This window comes from Strix aluco, chromosome 3 (assembly GCF_031877795.1).
Source record: "Strix aluco isolate bStrAlu1 chromosome 3, bStrAlu1.hap1, whole genome shotgun sequence".
In the NCBI taxonomy this organism is placed as follows: Eukaryota; Metazoa; Chordata; class Aves; order Strigiformes; family Strigidae; genus Strix; species Strix aluco.
Genome location: NC_133933.1, coordinates 111,934,710 through 111,957,722, shown reverse-complemented (window position 1 = coordinate 111,957,722; position 23,013 = coordinate 111,934,710). Strand labels below are relative to the sequence as shown.

The following is a 23,013-nucleotide window of genomic DNA, read 5'->3' as shown; positions in this document are numbered from 1 at the left end:
GGTATCTGATGAAACAAGAAATGTGCTATCAGTAGGATTCAGTTTACTTATGATTGCTTGGCATACAGCACTCAATATGCAACATTTGATCACTCTAAACTTTATATGTTTCCCTTGGGCACTTTGGTAAAGTAGATATCCATCCCCCTGAATTTGCATTGCAGGTTTTCATGGAGATTTTGACAGATCTAGGCACTCTTTCCCCAGAACAGGTATTGTTCAGCATCAGTGGGCAACTACTTTCATACTCCCCACATAAACCTTAAGACACAATACAATTTCCATGCATGCTGAAAAGTGAGAAAATGTGTAATTTATGCTTACTCTAAAAGGGTTAACAGTTTTGGAATGTAATAGGTGGAATTTAACTAAGATTCAGATGCTGAGTTTAGATACTGACTGGGAGAAACAGACAGATTTGATCCCCCCTTCCTATGCACTGTCAGGAAATAGTAGTTGATATATGATAGGAATGGAAAATTAAAAGTTTACTTCTGTGTCTGTATTATTTATTCAATACCTTCATTTACTTTACAGAATCTGACTGTATCTTTATGCCCATGACTGTGTAAAGGCTTTTTATGTATGTTAACAACTCTTCAATAAATCTCAACTTTATGATTTTTTACAGCATTGTAAAACAGAACAGAGAAAGTTTTAAGGGACAATAGGTTCACAGGCATTACCAATGCATGTTCTTCCATCTTCTGCCAGCTTGTAAGGGTCAGTGTGGAGACATTTATAGCTACCTTTAGTGTTAATGCATTTAGCAGAAGGAGAGCATGGTGGATTAATTTCATTTTCACATTCATTGATATCTGCAAAATGAATACACACTGATCAATAATCATTACAAATTACAGAGAGGGATTACTACCTGCTCATAGACACCTTCTACAAGTATTCATAAATGAAACATATTGTATACTTTCAGTGACACATAGATACTGCCAAAGATACTAATTGTTACTGTTTAAAAGACAAAGTTGGGGTTTGTTTTGCTTTGTTTTGATTTTTTGTTTGTTTGTTTTTAAGCTGAAAATGATGAAAAAAGGAAATGTTGTTCTGGTAATCTGCCAAAATCTACAAATTACAATTGGCTGAATTTTCAAAAATGCAAACTGTAAACCTGAGAGCTCTTCTTGCATGTGTTTATATCTTAAGACTTCAAGTTCCTCTATAAAGTTTTCCCAATACTGTGCTCTATAGAGATAGTGAAAATAATTACACTGACACAGTTCTATTCAATTCTAGGTATGATTTTGAGAAGCCAAGGATTCAGGTTAGCTTTGGTTACAAAATTTATAACAGTAAGCTATGATATCACTGCAAATATAGTTGTTTCTAGAAATGACAATATCCTGACAGAATCATGAACAGATGAACAATTATCCATTGGAAAATGTACATAAACATATTGTTCTTGAGGCCATTCAAGACCTTTCACTCTCTCATTCCGCTTATGTGATGAAATGGAAGACAGTGTGGAGTGCAGAAAAGAAAGTACTCAATGAGGGTAAGAATGGAGTCTTTTCTATATTTCTGAACCTTTCTTTCTGTGAAATATTTCCTTGCAGGACTGGATTCAGTTGCCTAAAGATAGGTGTCCAGCACTGTTTTAGATAGTTTCCCATTGGTCCTGTATAATGTTTGCCAGCTTGTTCAATGTCTCTGACCCATGGACCTGGGAAGAACTGCAAGCCCATATGTGGGGAACTAGCTGAGCCTTCAGTGTCTTCTTTTTGGTTATATTCCTTTTCTTCCCTACTGCAATGTTTGATCTGCTACTTCAGGCTAAGTATCTCTTTTTGATCAGTATTAGAAACTGTCCCTGTAGCAATGATTTACTGACTTAGTTTAGCATTGTCCCTCAGACCACTTAGGGAGTTCTGTCATTGGAAATACAATCAAGCCTGATCCTTTCTTAAATTTGAATACAAAGCAGTAGCTGTGTCTAACACTAGCCATCAACTGAGACAGTCAAAAGACTAGTCATGCAAAGAATTATCTTAAATTTGAGAACTCTTAAGAAACACTAACTCACATAACATCTTGTTGTGGTTTGAACCCGGCTTGCAGCCAAACACCAATCAGCCGCTCACTCACCCTCCCCCTGCCTGGGGGATGGGGAAGAGAATTGGAGGGATAAAGGGAGACACATAGGTTGAGATAAAACCAGTTTAATAATTGTAATAAAATAAAACAATAACAATAATAGAAAATACAAATGGTAATGCAAAATGCTATTGCTCACTGCCTGCTGACTGTATCCGGCCTGTTCCCCACTAGCAATCCTGAAATACTAAGATTCTGCAATCACAATCCCGGAAGCAAGAGAGAATCTCCTCCTCCCTGGCCACCCCTCCTTTATATACTGAGCATGGTGTTACATGATATGGAATATTTTGTTGGCTAATTTGGGTCCAGTGCTCTGGTCATGCTCCCACCCAGTTTGTTGTACACGTGCACACAGGCAGGACATGGGGAGTTGGAGGTTCCTTGATCTCTTAGCAACAGTTGAGAACATCAGTGTATTATCAGCATTCTTCTCATACCAAATTCCATACTGAATCCAAAACACAGCACTATTCTAGCTACTAAGAAGAAAAACTATCTCTATTCCAGCCAAAACCAGGACATACCTCTCTGAAGCAGGAAAATTATCTGTTGCTCAGGATAAAGATTCCTGAATAAGTATTACTCCCTTCAAGACTACATTTAGGATTAAGTCCCACCAGATTCATCATTGTCTGGGAAGGAAAACCTGCATAGGCTTTGCCTCCACTGTAATTTAAAGATGCTGTTTCAGCTTTTGTAGATCCACATTCATGCTATCTGTTAACTAGCTAATACATTTTTCTATCACTAAATAGTGCATGTCAGATCTTACCAGCCTACCTTACTACTCAAAGAGAGCAGTACTTTACTAAAGCAAAGTAAACAGTTATCTATCAAGAGTAAGATAACACTTAATATAAAGGAAGGTAGCATAGTCTAGCACTAAATTACTTCCTGAATCAATAGAAATGATTTCTGTCAAAGCCAAAGTTAGTAAGCAGGAATTAACAGCTCTCAGATTCCTTTTGCCAGCAGGCCACTCTGTCTTTTCCACAGCAGCATATAATTTTGAAACCATCTGCAGAAATGCTAAGCTCTATCCTCCTCATTATATTGCTTGACTTATTCCTAATTTGCTGAACATTTAAAAGAATGGGAACACATTGCACAGACATGCATGGAACAAAGTGCTTTCTACTGTAAAACTCAAGTATCATCTGCATAAGTGGGTTTTGATGGTTTTCTTTTAATAAAGGCATTGCTTATTTAATATATGCAGCAGCTTGTTTTCCTATAGAAGATATACAGTCTTTTGTTTACATTACTGAACATATTAAAAGAAACTAGGACAAGGAATGATTCATTCATATTACTTATTTATTCAGTTTGCTGCCAGAACATTAATCTATTGAAAAGATTTTATTATAATTCATTTAACAGCTTTATTTCTTTATATGGTATTTACGTGGGTGGAATTCAGTGGATAAATAGGATTTGAATAAAGGAATGAGCTGCAAATTTCATTTGACTTTTTCCATACCAGGTATACAATTAGAATGAATAGCTTTCTATTCTGCTGTCACAGAAATACTGATAAGCAGACTTTATTGTGGATCAGCTGCAGCACTTGCATTCAAATTAATTTACCACCATAGATAATATATTCCTAAATATGGCCTTTTCAGGTTTCATTTTCTCTCATGTTCTTACAAAGCTGTGTATTTTGAGTATGTGTATATATATATATGAAAATATATATATACAGACGTACACCATTATAAACACACAGATTTGCAATGCGAATAGAGAGAATTCCTCCTTCATAACTGTGAAGGGTGAAGGTCTTGTAATAAAATATTTGCCACATTCTTTCTTCCTATCCTGTTCTATTAAACAGTAAAAATAAGGGAAAAAGAAAAGAGAAGATAAAAGAACAATTAAAATAACAGAAGAGTATTCCCCTGAAAATGTGCATGCAATGTCAAAAGGCTATATCTTTTTACTGACTTTTCACCTGCTCTACTTTTGTATCTGGAGAAGTAATTCACTTCTGGCAAATTTTTTGGGAGAAGAGAGGTTGGAACTGAAGTGATAACTAATTTCCTTAATTTCAGTTATTCACAGTATTTTTTTCTTTGTCACTTTTGCTTATTAGGATGAGACATGAACTACTGTTGTTGAGCTCGGTTTGTATCTAGAGCATCCATTAAAACAGTGCTAGGAAAACGACAACTGTCTGTCTTCTGTTATGTTGAATGTAGAAGGAAGCAATGTATAATTCTGATTCGCCACTTTTTTCCCTACTGGTTGTTAATTGACTCAGTTTTTCTTAATTAGGCAATTTTTAGTGACATTTTCCTATCATCAACTTCATTGCTGAATCAGGATGGGTATAGATTGAGATAGCAATTCTGCAGCAAGAAGAGTTTCACATTATCATGTTATTGTACCTATGAACCCAGAAGGTTGACTACAAGAGAGCACAGGAGGAAGTTCACTTCTGATGAGCTGTGCTGGACTTTACCTTCTAGAAAATTCAGAAACAACAAAAAAAAACCCCGTACCTATACAAACGGGAGCCTCATAGTTCCATCCTTTACTTGTGCATGTTAATTGCTCTTCTCCTTGTAATTGAAATCCATATTGACATGAATAAGTCACCGTAGATTTTCCAAATTCTGAACAGTATACAAAATCACCATTTTCCACACTCTTTGGTGTTCCACATATTTCCTCTACAAATAAAAAGACAAGCTTTTAAAAAATTACCACCTTACCCTCACAAATAGACATTATTCTTTATTATTGCCACAAATTAACTTCAGTGAAATTAGTCACGTTTTAAGGTGATCAAGAACTTAATTCTTCGTTTATGGACAAGAATTCATATGAAATACCTCAGGTTTGACTTATAATCCTTGTAAATTTAGTGTTATCTTCTAACAGTATGTTCTGCAGAGTTCTTAGAATTTTCTAAGAACTCCTGCTCCAGTTGCCATAATGTCTGTATATCTCACAAGCCACTCATGTTATCACTGTGGAGTTGGTAAACACTAAGTTTTTTACAGAGGAAGTTGAGAAAGAAGGAGAGAAATACCTAGATCCCATTTCTAAGTGGTAGAAATAGAAAAGATTTGCATGAGACCAGTAACTCAAGGCCTGCCACAACCAAGGTCAGTGTTCTAACTGCTGATTACTCTCCCTTCCCATCAGAAAAGATTGGTAATTACCAGATTACCTCCCTGATAGAATTCTTGCCAAGCTTCTAAATTCATCCCAGATATATTGTCACAATGCTTAAAATCCTGTGGAAACTTTCCAAGTTGAAAGGCATCTGCTGGCACTTCAGAAATTCCTGTATTGTCACAAATCACGCGGGACAATGAGTGTTTTTTGAGTTCATGCTTTTGAGCTTCTGTGAAAACATTATCATTTTCCCACCAAAATCTGGAAAGATGATAGAAACATTCTGAAAAAATTCAGAGAGCTGTTTATTCTTACTTTCACAGTATCTTATGTAAAAGACCAAAAATAAGAATTACAGCAAAATGTAATAATAAAAGTAAACAACATGATCTGCAGACTTACATACCCATCTTGAAAGTAATGAAAAGGCTAGTGTGAGTCTGATGTAATGATTGATTCAGATGATGTGTTAAAGTCAGCTGGTTAAAACTATTAATTATTCACGTTTGCAGAATTGCTTTTCATTGGTGATAAAGGGCCACAAAAAAAGTTACAGTCCTGAGAGAAAAACTTGGAACTAATTTGTTTGAACTGGGATCTAATTTGTTTGAACTGGATGCTTAATCTTATGCACACCAGCATTCACCGTGAAGTCATAAATTCTTTTAAGCATAAATTACAGGAGAATTACAGGAGTAGCCATAATAGATTTCCCCATACCATAGCTTTTGAATTCTGCTTGCCATTGCTGAATGGTTGCTATGAAAACAGGTATTGCTGAATGCTCCTCTGTAACATGGAGTTCTTAATTTGCGAAGAAAGCTCTAGATATGCAGATTAATTATAGCAGAAAATTGTAAGAAAGTAATTGTGCTTTTGATCATATGAAAAGGTAAGCTAAGAGGACTGTCTGGAACAGAAAGGAGCTGCTTTTTCCATTTTGTTGGATCAGGAGTGCTGTACCAGAACTGAAGAATCAGTTGGTGCTACAAAGGTGTATCTGTTAAATGATATCTATAATATATATGTGTGTGCACACACATGTATGTGTGTTTAAAGATAGAGAAAGAAAACACTAGGGAAAAAAAGAAGAGATAAACATTTTGTACATAAAGACATGTCATGAATGGCAAAAAAATATTTCTGGATAGTTTGATTGCACATCTGTATTAGTATATTAAACAGTGTTAAGCACTGCTAAACTGCTAAGATAATTCCCTGTGATACTCAGGCCAATTAGGATTTTCCCAAATGCTAGGCAGGATTTGTGTTAACATGTCCCAGGACCATTAGCAGTAGAGTATGGATGTGATCACACTGTACAAATTGACCTCAGGTTTAACACAGGACCTGGGCTTCCATAGTACTGGGGGAACAAGGCTGGGGTTTCAAGAAAAGTCTGTGGTTTTTGTGTATACATTTTTCTGATCAGAAGGGAACAGTAACATTGACTGTGGACCCTGCGCAAAGCTGGCACGTATGCAGTGTCTTAGGTTTTTTATGAGCCAACTGAAATGGTACCATGAAAATGAGGTCTGATAGTTCTGGTTTTGTTCTGGGGAAAATAAGGGCTGCTAGTGTGATGTGGGGGTGGCTTTTCAGCACAAATTGGACCCTGCTGCCTACAGGAGTGTATTGGTTAAGTAGGGTAAGTGCATGTGAAATTCTGGAAGACTGACTTTATCTGTAGGTAAATAGTTACCTACAGCAGGACAATTTGGGAAGAAATCTGTCCCACTTTGCCTATATTGGAGGAGGAGGTAATCTACAGGACCAGGGACGGAGTGAATGTCCCACACCTCAGCAGCACTGCAACAAACGGAGGAGAGATGGAGGGGCTGGAGAGACAAAATAAGAAAAATGCTTTCCTCCTACCCCTCACCTGCACACTGTCCCTAAACTTCTCAGAGAATCCTGAAACCTCGCTGTTCATTCCCAGGCCCCTTCCCATAACCAAAGCCATCAAAGACTTTGTTCCACTCAGCTCTCCTACACCTGTCATTTCCCCTTTCATGTACATTAAAACCTATTCTACTTTCATCACAAAATTCAGTTTTATCTACACTGCTGAGAAGACTTGAGCAGAAAATTAATTTTTAATCTATCCAGCAGATAGGTGTTGACTCTAAGAAAATTGCTCCGATCGATCTGTATAAAGTGACCAAAATTTTACAGGTGAATTTTACAGGATTAGAGTAAAAAAAGAAAGGAAAAAAAAGAAAGAAAAAAAAAAAGAAAAAGAGGTACAAGGGTACAAGGCCCCCTATGCAAAGAATGACAAAGTCAGCTTTAGAATTTTTGCCCAACTTTTGCAAATCCTGACATCACAAAAAGATTCAAAGTAGGAAGAGATGGAAAAAGAAAGTCGAGGTTGATGGAACAGAAACAATTTGTTCCAGGTGATTTGGCTGAGGTTAAGACAGTGCCCAAGTTTAGTAAATTGGAAAAAGAAATCCCTTCATGTTTTGTCAGATAAAAGATTTTAAGGCTATCAGAATGGAGTTCAGCCAGTCAAAAATTCCACTTAGTGCTGATTTCTGAACTTAAACAAATATGTTAGAAGAGATGTTTTGAAATCCCCACTTACTGACATGTCAGTCAGGGTACCTAGTAAGCATGTAGTGTTACTGGTGCAGATACTCTATCTGACAAGGCACTGCAATGATTTTTACATTCTTATAGTTATTGTGTGACAACTATAACATGTTACATACTTCCTTTAGTATTAATGACAGAATACCGTTTCACATTTAGTTAGCAGACAAACTTTGTGGCAGAAACTTGGGGAACTCTTTCATTACTAGAACTCTTTTTTTTTCTCAATTTGGAGTTAACATATTAAATTATGCTTAAGTTTAATTAATGCTAGTAGTATCATAAGACACTGAATAATAAGTAGCATTGTGAGGCACTGAACAATGGAAACAAGGCTGGAAGGACCTCGATAGATTATCCTTCTCCAGATAGGGTCAAGTATGCCTGTACAATTCAGAGGACTTTCAACCACGTTTTTAACACAGCTGAGTGGAATGTTTGCTGTCTATGCAGTTTATGCTAATAAGATACCACCTTTATGATTAACACTGCTTTTTCCTGTGAGCTAATTAATTAACATTTTTTAAAGTTCAGATATAAATTCTGCCTTGGATGCTTATTTACATAATGGTTTCTTTCCACAACAGTGACTTATTAGAGGAGCTTAAAGGTGAATCTACGGACCAGATGTACTTAAAACACCACTGCTAGCATGGCGTGAGCAGTTTAAAATTAGTCTTCTCATGAGATTCAAAATTACTATCACAAGTACATGATGGAAATGAATAAAAGACTGGTTTTATAATTGCTTCAGGAGCAGAAGCAAGATATAAACTGCATCTTGCACCCCTTTGTGACCTGCATTTCTCCTGTCTTCCTGGTGTGGAGGGTTGTACTGACAGAAGGTCCTGGTGGCGGTTGTACAAATTTGGGTGAAGAGACATTCTATGCTGTTTCCAACAAGGCAATTCTGGGAACACTCTGCAGTCCCAGTTCACACAAGACCATGTACATGGTGGGTTTTTTATCCCCTCTAGGAAGCCTGAATTACAGCTCTTTGCCTATCCCATTTGAGTTTGCTGTGGTTGCCATGGAAAATGTCAAGGTTCTTCCAGTTCCTGAGCCCAGTGCAGCCCTCAAGGACCGAATAGTTAAAGCCTGCACAGTACTACATCCATCCACACAAAAATTAGCTGCCCCTGCCACAGATAATTTCTGGTGGCACTGTGCATTTCCACGAGGAGTGCAAAGTGTGATATCTCAGTACCATAGAACCAGTGTCCATGTGGATGGATCTCATCTGGAATTGAGACTATATACAGACCAAGGAAGAAAATGCAGAAGCTCACCCAATGAAGGACCTAAGATAAAAACATGGAAGTGGCAGGGAATAATTTGTTTAAAGTGCTGTATTTATTTAAGTGCTATATTGTCTTATGTTCTGGGAAATATCCTCACTCACTGCAAAATCTCCATTGCTTCTGTTTTTTTACATAAATGATTCAACAGCATGAATAAACTCACCGGTCACCATCCCTTAGTGCTTTCATTTGCTTTCCAATTATACATGCAAACAGGGGACCAGTTCTAGCACCTGGAAGAAAGTCTTCTACCAGACCACCAAGCCAAACATCAATATTGCTAGGGTTATGGTACAATTCCATGATTTTTTCAGTGACTTTGTGATTGGTTATTACTGTATTCAGGTCAGTGTGAGTTTCCAGTTTTGGTAAGCCACAGAATTCTCGCCAGTCATTATAACCTGTAAATATTATATTAAAAGGAAGATTAGACTTGACTGTTAAGCATGATATATGAAATTAATAACTTTATAAGCACTGGATTCTGACAACCTTAATCATAGTCATAGACGGTGATGTCTAAAAATAGGCCTATTATTACTGGTTAAATTGACTGAGGAAATGACGGCAGCATCTGAAACTACAGGATATGCAAGTGCTACATCACTTTCATGAAGGAAAACAAAGGTTTAAAATAATTGTCCCACATTTAAGCAATGAAAACATGATAATAGATATTAGGAGCATGCACTGTGTCTTGAGATTTCCAGACTAGGAATACAGGAGTTAGATGAAGAGTGGGCCAGGAGTGACCTGGATGAAGTTAGTAACTAAAGCACTTTACTAAGGAAAGTGTCCTAGGGCACATGTCCAGCTCTCTGGAAAAGATATTTCTTTTACATTCTTTTACATCATTGGAATTAAACTCCCCCACCTCCCAGCAAAACTTTAACTTCTGGTCTGGGAGATCAAACCTCCATTTCTAGCCTTGGGTAGCTGAGAGTTTTAAACTCCAAGCCAGAGTCAGACTTCATTTCTACTGTCCAGGGTGAATGACTTGTGTATTCCTAGCTGCAGAGTTGCACAGGAGAAATGGAGATGGTCGTCACTTAGAGACATAATGTCGTTTGACAATCAATCAGTCCCACCTCCATGGGTAGAACATTAGGATCAGAGCTTAGAAGGTCAGCCATGTTTGTTCCTTAGTCATGCAGACAAATGATCTGCTCAGGAAGGGGATTTTAGATTTAGAAAATAAAAATAAAGAGGCCCTGTCTGCCATGCTGAGGATTGCTTCCACTGCTCTCAGAAGCTGTGACATACTTGTAAGAGGTTTTTACACAGAACTGGGAATCTACTGTATTTTTTAACAGCTGATACAATCTATTGAACTAAGCCTCAGCAGTCTTCCTCTAAGCCAGTACACCCATGGCCTGATGGGCTAATGCTTCTTGACTGTTAGTTCAATCTTACCCTGGGCTGACTGAAGTAAGAAATATAGTACAAAAACCAGGCACAAATGTGTAATATTTCTCAAACTGAGGTGTACACCTAACTAAACCTCTATACCACTCCTGGAGACATCTTCTATGGTCAGTAGACCCAATGAGGTTTTGTCTAAGTTGACCTGTCCCACAGGTTGGGGGCAATGTGCCAATGGCAAGTAGCTGCTCCAGGCAGAAACCCTGCTTCTCTGAAGCTGGTTTCAGCAAGAACGATCTGCAGGTACCTACATTGAGCACACCGAGATCCACTCATTAGTACTGTCCTTCTAGATTCCAGATTTAACAGATTATTTTAATTTCAAATGCTGTGGAATATTTTGTTTCCATGAAAGTTAAAAATATTAGCAACTTATATTTTAAAAGAGACTTAAGTTACTTTTCTCATTACAAAAGCTATTACTTAATCGCTTACGGTTACATCCCAAATATAAGCAGTTACATTTCAGTAACCAGCTGGAAAAAAATTCAAGAAAAATCAATAGACCTGGGAGTCCGTGATCACGGCCACGCTGTAAATTTAATGATGCTAAATCAAGTGAACCATTATTGGACAACACAAACAGTTTATCTGTTAACTCCTCATTCAGCAGCTGATCTTGCACTTGCAGTTTTGCTGAATGTGCTAGAAGACCCCTTAGTAATGGATCCAAGCCTCCTTTAAACACAAAAATAATACAATGTTAGAGCGTATATATAAACCATTATAACTTTCTTAAAAAATGCGACTGCATGTATGTTTCTATGTTTTTTAAAACATAGGTCACATAGGCTTTTACATTCAAACACGTACAAAAGTCTCCTTCTGGTTGAAATAGAATGAATAGTGCTATGAAAAGGCTCCATCTCCTTCTTTGGGTGTAAGAAAATTTGAAACCTAATAATACATTTATCCGCAAAAAAAGATAGAAAATATCTTCATCATCAGTCATCAGACTATTGTCAATCTACCAGACTGTCTTAATCTGGAGAGAAACTTTTGTCTGATTCAGACAACTATTTAACTCAGAATAATCATTCCAGTTCATATTAGTGCTCTGGAACCTGTTCAACAACTTAAATCAGTGATGTAATTAAATAAATGTTCCTATTTCTAATTCAAGATTAGTAACTTTGAAAAAAAGTTACAGTATTCTGGAAAAAAAACCTGAACAGTTTAAATAAAACCATACCTTCTTTAGTGAGCCTCCAAGGACTAAAGAAAACTTCATGCAAATGAAGATTTGGGAGTTCAGGATCATCTAAATACTGTGCATTCAATCGCCTTACTATTGGTTGGATTGTTGCATGACCAAAACGAAAAGCAGCTGTTGAAAATACATTAGAAACTGTAGGATTCATTGTGGGATCATAACCTGTATAAATGCCAATATACAGATTAAAAGCATCTGGACCAATGATTTTGGGAACGTAATCTCTTAAAGTAATAATCTGAAAGAAAAAAAAAAGAAAATTTATCATTCAATGTTTTTATAGATGAATAGTAATGATTCCCAGGTGCTAAATGCCTTTTTCTTCACTCATCTATGCCCAAGCTTTTGGCATGACTAAGAGCAGTATTAGCTGGTAAACAATATCGCTCTTATTTTTGCAGTGAGGAGACAAATGGCCAGAGAGAATCAGTGGCACAGCTCAGTATAGTGCAGTAGTCAGGCCCCTGTTAGCTCCTACCATAAACTAGACCAAAGCCTCCTGAGCAGAGATTACCAGTGTTGCTCACTTACAATCCACAGGGGTAATCCAGCTCACAGGAGGTGTGCTGAGATTTAAAGCCTTTATTGTGATGTTGTAAATTATAATGCCCTTAAAAGTGGCAATCAAATCATGAATTACTATAAAATCTTTCAAGAATGGTGTTGATATGAACAGATCATATTTTCAGACATATATTTGTGACACAAATCCTCTTTACTAAATATTTGATATGGCCAGACTTTGAAATACTGGTGCCCAGAATCCCTTGGTAGACATTTTATGCTAAACTCAAGTGAATTTATAGACTCCTAAAAAACACACTTCAAAAATGAAAATGCTGATAAACACCTCCTGTCAAATGCTTTTATAATGTAATAGCATTACAGTTGCATGAAAAAAGCATATGAGTAATCATGACCAAGAATAAAGGGGAAAATGATCTAACGTACCAAATAAAATGAAAGTGCATTATAGGTTAAAGATTATGCTGAACTCAATAAAGCATAATGGGATGAATATGAAGCATAATGAACTCAATAAAATACCTTATAGATTCAATATAGTGTGCAATAAAATATACAGACAAATGTACTTTGAGCTTTATATAATGCATATTGAAAAGCTAGTTGGCATAAAATGACCTTATGAAAAACTTGTCTCTTTATTTTAGGCACAGCACAGACACAAGCAAAACTCTCCAGAATTTGCTCACTTTTCTCAGAAGGCAGAGGTAACAACCTCTTTATGTTTTCAGGTTACGTCATGCAGTGAACAAAATATTTGAAAGACAATAGGTTAGAATTTGTTTTAAAGCTCCTTTAATACAGCATATAAATAAAATAAAATAATTGCTAGAAATTACTACTGACACTGTCATTTGAGAAGTTAACCTTTTGCTACATTCACAGAGGTTTTGCAAGACAACAGTTCTTTCTAATTTTAGATTTAGAGTTAGTTTTCAAAAGCAAAGATTTTAAACAGGACTGTGTTAGCCATGGACACAAACATCCTGATATGACTGCAAGGTTTTGGCTCATTGCAAATGAAATCCCAAGCTAAGCTTCTCATAAAGCCAGATTCCCTGAAGGAAAGGGTAATTCAGATTTTTCATTTGCTCCAGAGGCAAGATCTTAATTTCTTGTTTCCTTGGTGGGGGAAGAGAGGTTGTTGTTTCAAGACATGAAAATTATAAGGCTGAGGGTAAAAAGATATCTTATGCTTGCCTTGAGCTAGGAGAGGCATCTTTAATGGAAACTTCCAATGGCTAAATGATGCTCCATCAAGTAGAGGTGATTTTTAGACAATATAGACTAAGATGGTGTTACTAATACAGCAGAAGATGATACTGCCAGAAAGAATCTGGAATCTGACAAGAACCACATCTAAAGTAGCATCCAGTATTTGTACGGTCTCTGAATGTACCTTGCCTGGATTTGTCTGTATGAAGTCAAGGAGAGGCTCACTACAAGTTCTCATAACTGACACATATATAAGTTTTAAGGAAGGTGTAAATATCTGACAAATATCAAAATTATTTGTGTTAAAATTCTTTTGCATGCACTCCCTGCTCTGAAAGAATGATTTGAAAGGTTTATTTCCTTTCATATTTGGCATAAAATAGCATAATACTTTCTTTCAATACAGTGTTCCTTCAACAACTAAGATTCTCCTGTGGAAACAAAGGAGCATGCTTGTCTAAAAATACGTCAATAAAAGCAGAGCCAGAGAGGGACTAGTTGGAAAAGAAATTGCAAACAAGTATAATGAACTGCTCTACCATTTATTACTTACTTTGAGTCTATTTATGAATAATAAGTTTCAGGTGCCTGCAGCAGCATAAGTGATTTATGTGGATATAATGAGTCTGAACCTGCAAGGTACTGGGTGGTGTCAACTCCTTGTGACATCTATGAGATTAGTGGTAATCCAAGCTTCTCTTAGGATACAGTCAGCATCTCATAGCATCAACTCCAAGCTCTATAGAAGCCTCATGAAGAAATTAATTCTAATTAATAATGTCAATATTTCTACTGTTTCACTGCAGTCATTGTTTCAATGGCATAATTCAGTGAAAAATGATGATGAATAGGCACTGTCTTTTAAACAGAAGCCCATATGCTCAATGTTTAGATGACTTCTGTAGTCTATATGACCAGATAGTAACAGAGCAATAAAGAGTATTTAAATATTATTCATTTAGTCATATCAGAGAAAAAAAAATTCTGATTTCCTAGTAGTTCAACCAAACATTTGGTAAGTATCCAGACAGAAACAGAATCTGAGTGATTACAACATTGTCAGAAAAGGCTTTGTACAGATTTTACATCATATTATGAATCACATGTACACTGTTTATAGAAAAGTAACTGAATCCTGACCTGCAAGCACAGTAAAACTCCAAGTTAAACAGGCTGTTAGCATGAAAGGCAACATCCCTCTCATTTGGAAGGCGGAATTACAACAGAGGTTCCCAAGTGTCCTTATGAACTCAGTGAGCATCCTCGATGGGTTTGCCTCCAGGCTGGGCGACTTCCAGCAGAAGTCATTAAATACTTTAAATATTTGGAAATAGGTTACATAATTTCAGATTATTTCTGAGAATTTTTTGTTCATATTAAAAGTTATATCAAATTAGGTGCAAAAGATAGAGAAATTCATATTACTTCTCATAAGGTTCAGCAGAGTTTCCTTGCCAAAACCCCTTCTGTATTTTCCAAAGTAGGTGTGAATCGGACGTAATGGATGGAAAAGGAAAATAAAAAAATAAACCAGGCTTGAAGAGAGAATATAAAAATCTGTGAACTATCATAAAAATAAGTAAGACCAAAAGTGCAACTTGTCTTTACCATTGGCCAGAGGTAACTGCAAAGGAATAGTATCTCAATGAGATAAATAAGAGCCAATTAAGTGAAGCTCCTGCACTTGGGAAAGATTGTAGAAATAATAGAGAACAGCCAGACATAGCCATGATGTTTAATTCATTAAAGTGTTATGCACAGTTGGTTTGAAATTCTCACTGTAAATATTAAAGGATTTACAGATGATACTGAAGTCCTAAACTTCTATGTAAAGGGTGATTGCATGGGAGTTCAATTTTTAATAAAAAATGAACACATTATTATAGGTCTGTTAATAGTCTGAACTATACTCTTTATAAACATGAGTTATGACAGTGTGCAACACATACTCTCATATAATATCTATTATTTATCTATTTATGCTTTATAATTTCATAGAGTTTAAGCTCTGAGAGGAGTTATCTAATTACCTAATTTCACAAACAAGTTTCATTCAAGTTAGCCATGTTGAACCCAATAATTGTAGTTAAGTTAAAGCATGTCAGCCTCAGAAGACACCCACTTTCAACCCACGCCTCATATCGTGGCAGAGAGGTAGGGATGAAAGATGCTCAGAGAACACAAGCAGATGTACAAGGAAGTGAAAAAGCCACCTATATACACACTGAAAACTAACGGCAGTTGTCAGCTACAATTGGGATCAACTGGCAGTAACACCATTAATTCAGAGATGGCTCTCTGATACTGTAATAAATCAAAAGAGAATTTGATTCAGATTGATCTGTAAAAATTCTGCTTCACTCTGACTAGTGCCACATCATCCAGCTTTCACAAACCAAATGGCACATCAGGGGAAACCGTCTCTGGACGGAACAGCACATGTGCTTGCAATTTCATCCTGCAAATCATGTATGTATGAAATAGTAATGTTAAGATTATAGCAGTTGCATAATTGAACATTTTTTCTTGTTTTGTCTACACTTTTTGTTTAAAGAAAACAAATTTTCATTCAAATAGCTTAAAAGGAGGAATCCTAATTCTCCTTATCCTGTTTCTCAGGTCAAAACAGGAATAAACAAAACAAGCTTCATTTCAGTTAGTAAATGACAATGAAAAATGTCTTTTTGCACAAAACACTAGGTAAATCAGGGCATGTATTTTTACCACTGCATACTGCAGTGTTAATACTTTAGCATTAAGCATGTGTCATTCCCTTAAAATAGAAGGGGAGAGTTTAACCACTGTTGTGGCTTATATACTACTTATCAGTGAAACATGTCTACAATGAAACCAAAAGAATTTATTTTGTCCAGGATATCAACAGGCAATGATTATGTTTGTTAATTTTGTCAAGTTTCTATTATTAAATGCTTGTCACTAGAGATATTTATGCTGCCAAAAAGGCATCCAGGAAGAAAAGTATGGTTTAGAGATATTTTTTTTCATTCTCCTTATTCTAGAAAGAAGGAAAGGCTTTTTGTTCAAGTCTCTATAATTACACACCCACAGGCAAAAATTATGCTTGAAAGTATTCATTACAAAAAGAGATAATTTTAGAAATGTGTGGCAACTAAAACAAAATTTTAGAGAGGAAATCTCAAGGTAACTTCAACTAGAGCTGTCATTAATGTGCTGGTTAGCATACCACATTAGTAGAGATACTCCAATTATCTCACTTGAATGAATGTCTCTAAACCAGCTAGATATAACTCAAACACATTTCTAATGAGCCATAGGCAAATCTCATTAGTCTGTGATACTGGCAGAGATAATGAGTAGCCCAGATTCATGCAGCATATTACCTTGCACAAAGTGTTTTCTTTCAGGTCATAATGTTAGTGGACATAAATCAGAAGTGCACGAACGCACTGAGGCCTACTTTTGGATTTGCACTTTTCTTCTAACAAGTGTTAAGAACAAGTTCTGACTTGTCAATGACATAATTTTAATGCAAACATCACATTTACAGCAGAGGACATGACATGGTTAATGTAAACAAAAAATATATATATTATAAAAAAGCCAAACTTTTCAAAAGGACTGACTTAAATACAATTAAATGAAGTATGTTACTTTTCTGAAGTTATCTGGCTGTAAGTGCGAATAACAACACACCAAAGAATGCAGGTGGTTTCTTAAAGGAAACATTCTGCATATTCTGCTGACTAAAAATTTTGGCAGAAGAAAGGAAAAGCATTTTATCAGAATAGTGATATTTTCCTCCTTCCTTCCCCAATTTATCTTCAAAAGAGTCTCCTTTTTGTATTAAAAGAATCTGTTTGCAAGAATCAGAAAGCATAGGAAAGTCCCCTAGCCTTCAGTTTATTCTGGTCCTGATATTGCTCATCCAGTATTATGGATTATAACAGACAGACTGAATTGCTGTGTCTTAGGTTGTCTGATTAAAGGTGAATCTCCACAAATGCAAAGGCCCTGGTGGGGCTTGGAGGAGCAATGTCAGGCAGAGCAGCCTGAGTAACCAAACCATTGAAGAGGGGCTCACAGGATTGTCCATTCCCCAAAGTCACCAGAGAGAGTGGCCAGACTCTGAGCCTGGGTGTGAAACCCACCAAGATGAGCCAACAAAAGAAACTGTCCCCTAAACGTCACACAAGCTAAAGGGGCAGTTGCCTTCAGGGGTAGGAGTCGTTGTGGGGTGCAAGAAGGAGATGACTTGTGGGATCTGTGTAAGAACGTGACGTTTTAAGGGGATTGTGGGAATGTGTGAAACACTATGGGGTACTCAGGGAAAGGATAAAAGTGGGGAAAGGGAGGGGGGCAAGGTGGACTGGGGAGGAACAAGAATGAGAAAATAGAGGGGAAAGGGGATGAAAGGGGTTGTCTGAGTGTGAAGTTAGCTGATCAGCTTGTCTGACTGAGCCTTGTATCTCTGCAGTTTAAGCTATATTCTGAAATCCTATTTCCAACTACCCCCTTTGTGGGTGTACTCTCTATTTTGAGTGTGCGTGTGTGATCACTAGTGAGTTTCCAGCCAGACCAGCAATGATGAGCAGCATAAGAAACTTGAGGACCTGCAAAGACATTGAGAGAGACCCTCAGGGGCTTGTGGGTCCAGGCGTCAGGAGCCAGACCAGCTCTGGGACCAGCCACTGTGCAACACTGTCCAGGAGAGTTCCACATTGCTTATGTGTGTACTTCACTAATGGGCTTCAATCCTCAGAAGCCGCTGAGAACACGGGTCAGGCCATCCATGCTATTCACGTTCATGTGAGTGCCAGTAAAAGTGCTGCTCTTGGTGTGTGAAAAAGAAAAAAAAAAAAAAAAAGAAAAAAAGAGAAAGAAAAAGGAAAATGCTGAGTAGAAATAGGTTTTCCTATTCTCAGTTGTAATATAAACATTCTTATGGACTCTTCTGTATTTTACCTTGTTTATTTCTCCTGCTATATCCTATCAAGAGTAGCCCTTGAAGTTTATGCATTAATGCTTCATTGAGAACTTCACAGGCATTTTTACACAGCGAAGTTATTAATTTATAGAATATCTATGAGAAAGTAAGCATTTTGAACACTGTGTAAATACAGAGACATTACTTTTTAATTGTTTCCTTTACCAAAAAAAACCTACAAAGAAATGCATCTGAAAAGGCTGCTTCAATAGACAAAATTTACACCAGAGAAGCTGGTAGAAAGATGTAGCAGAGTAGAAACTGAAAATATGAATATCAGAGAACTGAGGAGTCTGGACAAACTAATGACCAGGTCATTGCATTCAGGAAAGAGGAAAATGGAACAAACTTTAAACATGCCAAATCAGAAGCGCAGAAATAGGTGGCAAAGGAAGGGTAACATGATCTCAAAAGCCACTCACAGAAACATATTTGAAGTTCCGTGATCAATTCTGTTCTAAGATATTCACTGCAATGTGTAGATAAACAAATAAGCACCCAACCTGATGCAGAGCACCAACAATTTTTCGTGCTTCTTGGTAGACTGTCTCAGCATTCCAGTGGCTGTTGATGTTTTTGAGGGCTCTGGCCAGGCGGTTGTGCTCTCTCAGCCACAGCGTGTGCATAGCTGTTAGAGATGTGACCTCGCTGGATCGGCTGTCCCCAGCCATAAAGCATTCAATCCTCTCACCTTCACTTGCATTCGGGTCTTGTGCACAAGGTGATGGGATCTGGTCTGTAAAGGGCAGGTATTCCCGATGGTTATCATAACATTTAACATTTACTCTAAGAAGGCCTTCTTTGCTTGTTAAATTCCTCAGTTTGTTTTCAACGGCAGGGGTACTGCCATAGACAGTAGAAGCATCAAGAAAAGAAGTTAAGCCATTGATCTGTTGTCTTGGATTTAGTGCTGTTAGGTTTCCAAAGAGAATACCATGATCACCAGTGCCGCACGCAGGAGATGAACGGTAGAAGGGCAGGCAATCCATTCCTGTGGATAATGTATCATTGGTGGTCACCTGCATAAAAAAAAAAAATGGGTATTTTCTGAGGTGAAGATAACAGCTGTGGATGTTGAATTAAGGTTTGTGTAAACATTTCCATCTTCTGTCTTAGTTTTCAGTTGTTCAGATCGCATGTAATGGAGTGACACATTCTAAAGCTGTAGAGATTGTTTTCCTTCAGATTTATGCAAAGAGATGATTCAACCCTTTTTAAGCAAAGACAGAAATAAAACCCCAAATCTTTATTCTGTCATAAGAGCAAGCTACTGATGTAATCCCTTCTGCATAGATCTACACCTATATGAGTATGGTTTCACAATCAAAATTTGTCATGAAGCGTACCACAATGACAATGTGAACATCTGGTCAAATTATGTTCTTACTGAACACCAGGTGAAACAGCAGCTTTACATGTATACATAAAAACATAATGAAGAGTTTCAAGGTCTGCAACACACTGTAAAAGCTTTGTTTCGATACTTAATTCTAATCTAGTTTCCTAACTAAAAAAGGCATAAGTAATTATTCACTCTGCTTTTTCCCAGTCCCCCACAATGCTTCTCTCACCTTATTTTACAGCAGCATGTGTCTTACAAGATTTAAATCCTGATTATCTTTGTAAAAAGCAAAGGTTGCACATAGCCTTTGCCAAATGAAAGCCTTCCCAGTCCTTTATCGGTTTGACCCACATACAGTCAAGAGACTGAGGTCAAATGGTGATCCAGCATTTGTGTGCTAGTCAGCATGGATATAGTCTGAACCAGCCCATCACTCAGCCAGCTATTCCAAATATAAGTAAAGGGTGTGAGAGAGGCATGTGGGAATTATCAAATGAGATGGGGTATAGGTAAGAGTATTAGCAGAGAATACAGCCCAAACCAGACAGCTAGAAGTTTTGTCACAGGAGAGCACTGAAAATTGTATGTGAATAACTTAACAGATATGGGAAGGTCATAGAGGTTGGAGGAGGAGAGAAAGGAAGAGGGAGAAATAATTTATTCACATTGTAGGATATCCAAGAGGAAAGCTCAGACAAGTCTATTCCAAAGAACAGAGTTCATCCCTAAAACAAAAGCTGGCATGTTTCAAATTTATTAAAATCTCTCTGTGTTGTCTAACACAGATTTGGATTTGCAAACTCTTTTTTTCTGAAAAGTACATTATTTCCAAATTCTAACAGTACTACATTGTGCACCATCAATGAGCCATAACAGCCTGTCAGTTCCAAGAGTTTAAAAAGGATTAACCTCAATTAAAAATGTTATCACAATCATGGAGTATGAGTTTCAGGGAATATAAATGTAGGGTTTTCTCATCAATTGATCAACATGAAGTAGGTACAGATGACACTAAAGCTGCTGAAATATCCCAGAAAAAAAAAATCTTCAAAAATCTGACTAAGAGAAAATAAATGTTTTGTACAGACACCTGAGCTAACCCTTCTTATTTGTAGTCTATCCTGCTTGCTTCTCATTTTTTAAAACTCTTTGGCAGAAGACAGTGAATACTGCGGATGTTATATAAAATGATATAATTTCTTCTTCATTCTTCTAATAATACAGAGATCGGTCTGTGAAGTTAGAATAGTCATTCAATTGGATTTAAAAGTAACAAGGCAATGTTGGAATGGAATTCAAGAGCTTCATATAATAACATCATTACCTCATTTATTATACCAAGTAAAATTTTCTTACTACTGAGAACTCATGTCAGTATAGATTAGTATCAATAAAGCATTTAAGTTAAGAAAAAGTTTAATTTATTTTTCAAGTTTTGTTTGGTAAAGAAATTCTACCAATATTTCTTCACTACCCAGGTTTTAACAAATAGAAGTAGATTATTTTTAAAGGAAATATGTAATTTCTTTTCCTTTTTCTTTCTTTCACTGATTGCTGAAATAAGTAATTTCTCTGCCTTGGGTTTTCTGTTTAGTATTTGTCTTTATTATTAAGTCTCTTCCTCCTAGTGTGGCTTCTTTTTTCCTTCAGCTGGTAATGTAAGCAAGAAACTCATCTCATACTACAAATACCCGAACTTGTCAGCGACAACATTGTATGTGTTTGAGTGCATCCTGCTTCTAGCTATCAGGAAAGCCTGGAAAAATTCAGGTATCACTGGGAAAAAATGTATGAGCTGCCTTGAAGTTGTTAAACAGCGAGGCTCACAACAAAACATATCAACAGTGAATGAAGTTCACACTGAATAATCTTTAGTTAACTGTCTCTGCAACTTCAATTCAAACTGTTCTGTGCTCCAGTGGAGAAAAACAGCAGTAATGAACGTTAAGGGGCTGGCAGAACCACATAATGCAGTCCTTCCCCTTTTCATGGGGTAAGTAGTCTGCAGCCAGCAGCTTAATGTGAAAATGAGGGTTTCCTCACATTATTATTCAAATGACATCAGAAATAATCTGAGAAAAATATAGACCCTTTTCTGCTGAAATGCGTACAGAATCATGTTTTTCTCTAAAACTAATGAAAAATATCCACATCATTTTTTTCTCTGCCTTGCATAATTCTAGAGGAAAAAAAAATCATAACAAAACCCTCTCTGGCTACAATAGTTTTCCTAGTATAGCTGCACATTGATTTAAACTGTTATTATATATGCATGGTCAAACTTGTTTATGGTGAAATTCTTTTATGCCTAGGAAAATGAAAGGCAGTAATTGTTTCAGTGTACTACAACATCTAAACTGTTACTTCAGTTAATAAAAGTCTTTCTTATTGTGAATTTGTTCTGTGGGAAATGACCTTATAAAAGGATTTTTGCTGCAGACTTAAAAGAAAATCTATCTTGGAGTCTATAAAAGTTTGCCGATAAGGAAAACATGAATGTTTGTTTGTGGACATGAAACTCGGAGAAGAGGCAATGACTCCATCTGACAGTGAGTTGCTACCTCTGAAACAGAGAAGAAAAAGGCAGGGGCTCACTTTGCTGGCTGTTGAGTGCACGCAGACTGATCCATTTGTAGCTGAGACAGTAACCTGTCATGTTACATGTCATCTTTTGCAAATCACCTCACTTTTCTGGGGCTCTGTTTCTTTTCCACCTTTTTGTATCCAAACTATCACAAAGCTTTTCAGGATTGTATCTTACTATGTGTATGCACTGTGTCTAACTTATTGTCAGCAATGTAATTAATACTGAACAAAGTCAGTAGCTCTCCTATGAAAGCCTTTCTAATGCCTCATTATGTCTCAACCCTAACCTGAAATAATCATCTGAGGGATGACAGGTTATCTCTACAACCCTGTTCTGTGTGTCAGGCTGCTGTAAAAGAAGTATAAACTAAAGCTAGTGGTTTTTTCTTTCTTTTTTTTCACGTTATGGAATCCTGAAAAGATACAGAAAAAGAATGTTCAGGCTCTACCAGAAGCTACAGGCTCGATGTGAGAATCACTGAGTGAAATTCTATGGCCTTTATAATGAAAATGTCCAGAACAGAAAATCATAATGGTTCCTGCTAACCTATGAATCATTCACTTACACCTATTATTAATATTAATGTACTACTGAAGCTTTCAA

At 36.8% G+C, this 23,013-nt stretch overlaps 1 protein-coding gene across 1 annotated transcript in view; it reads right to left on the bottom strand.

Moving 5' to 3' along the window:
- Positions 1-657: 657 nt before the first annotated feature.
- TPO (thyroid peroxidase) overlaps positions 658-23,013 on the bottom strand; it is a 48,364-nt gene continuing 26,008 nt past the window's right edge. The window contains 7 exon segments of the mRNA XM_074820559.1: positions 658-818; positions 4,623-4,793; positions 5,297-5,505; positions 9,304-9,541; positions 11,070-11,240; positions 11,755-12,013; positions 18,985-19,500. Of these exon segments, the coding sequence (XP_074676660.1) occupies positions 658-818; positions 4,623-4,793; positions 5,297-5,505; positions 9,304-9,541; positions 11,070-11,240; positions 11,755-12,013; positions 18,985-19,500 (1,725 nt within the window).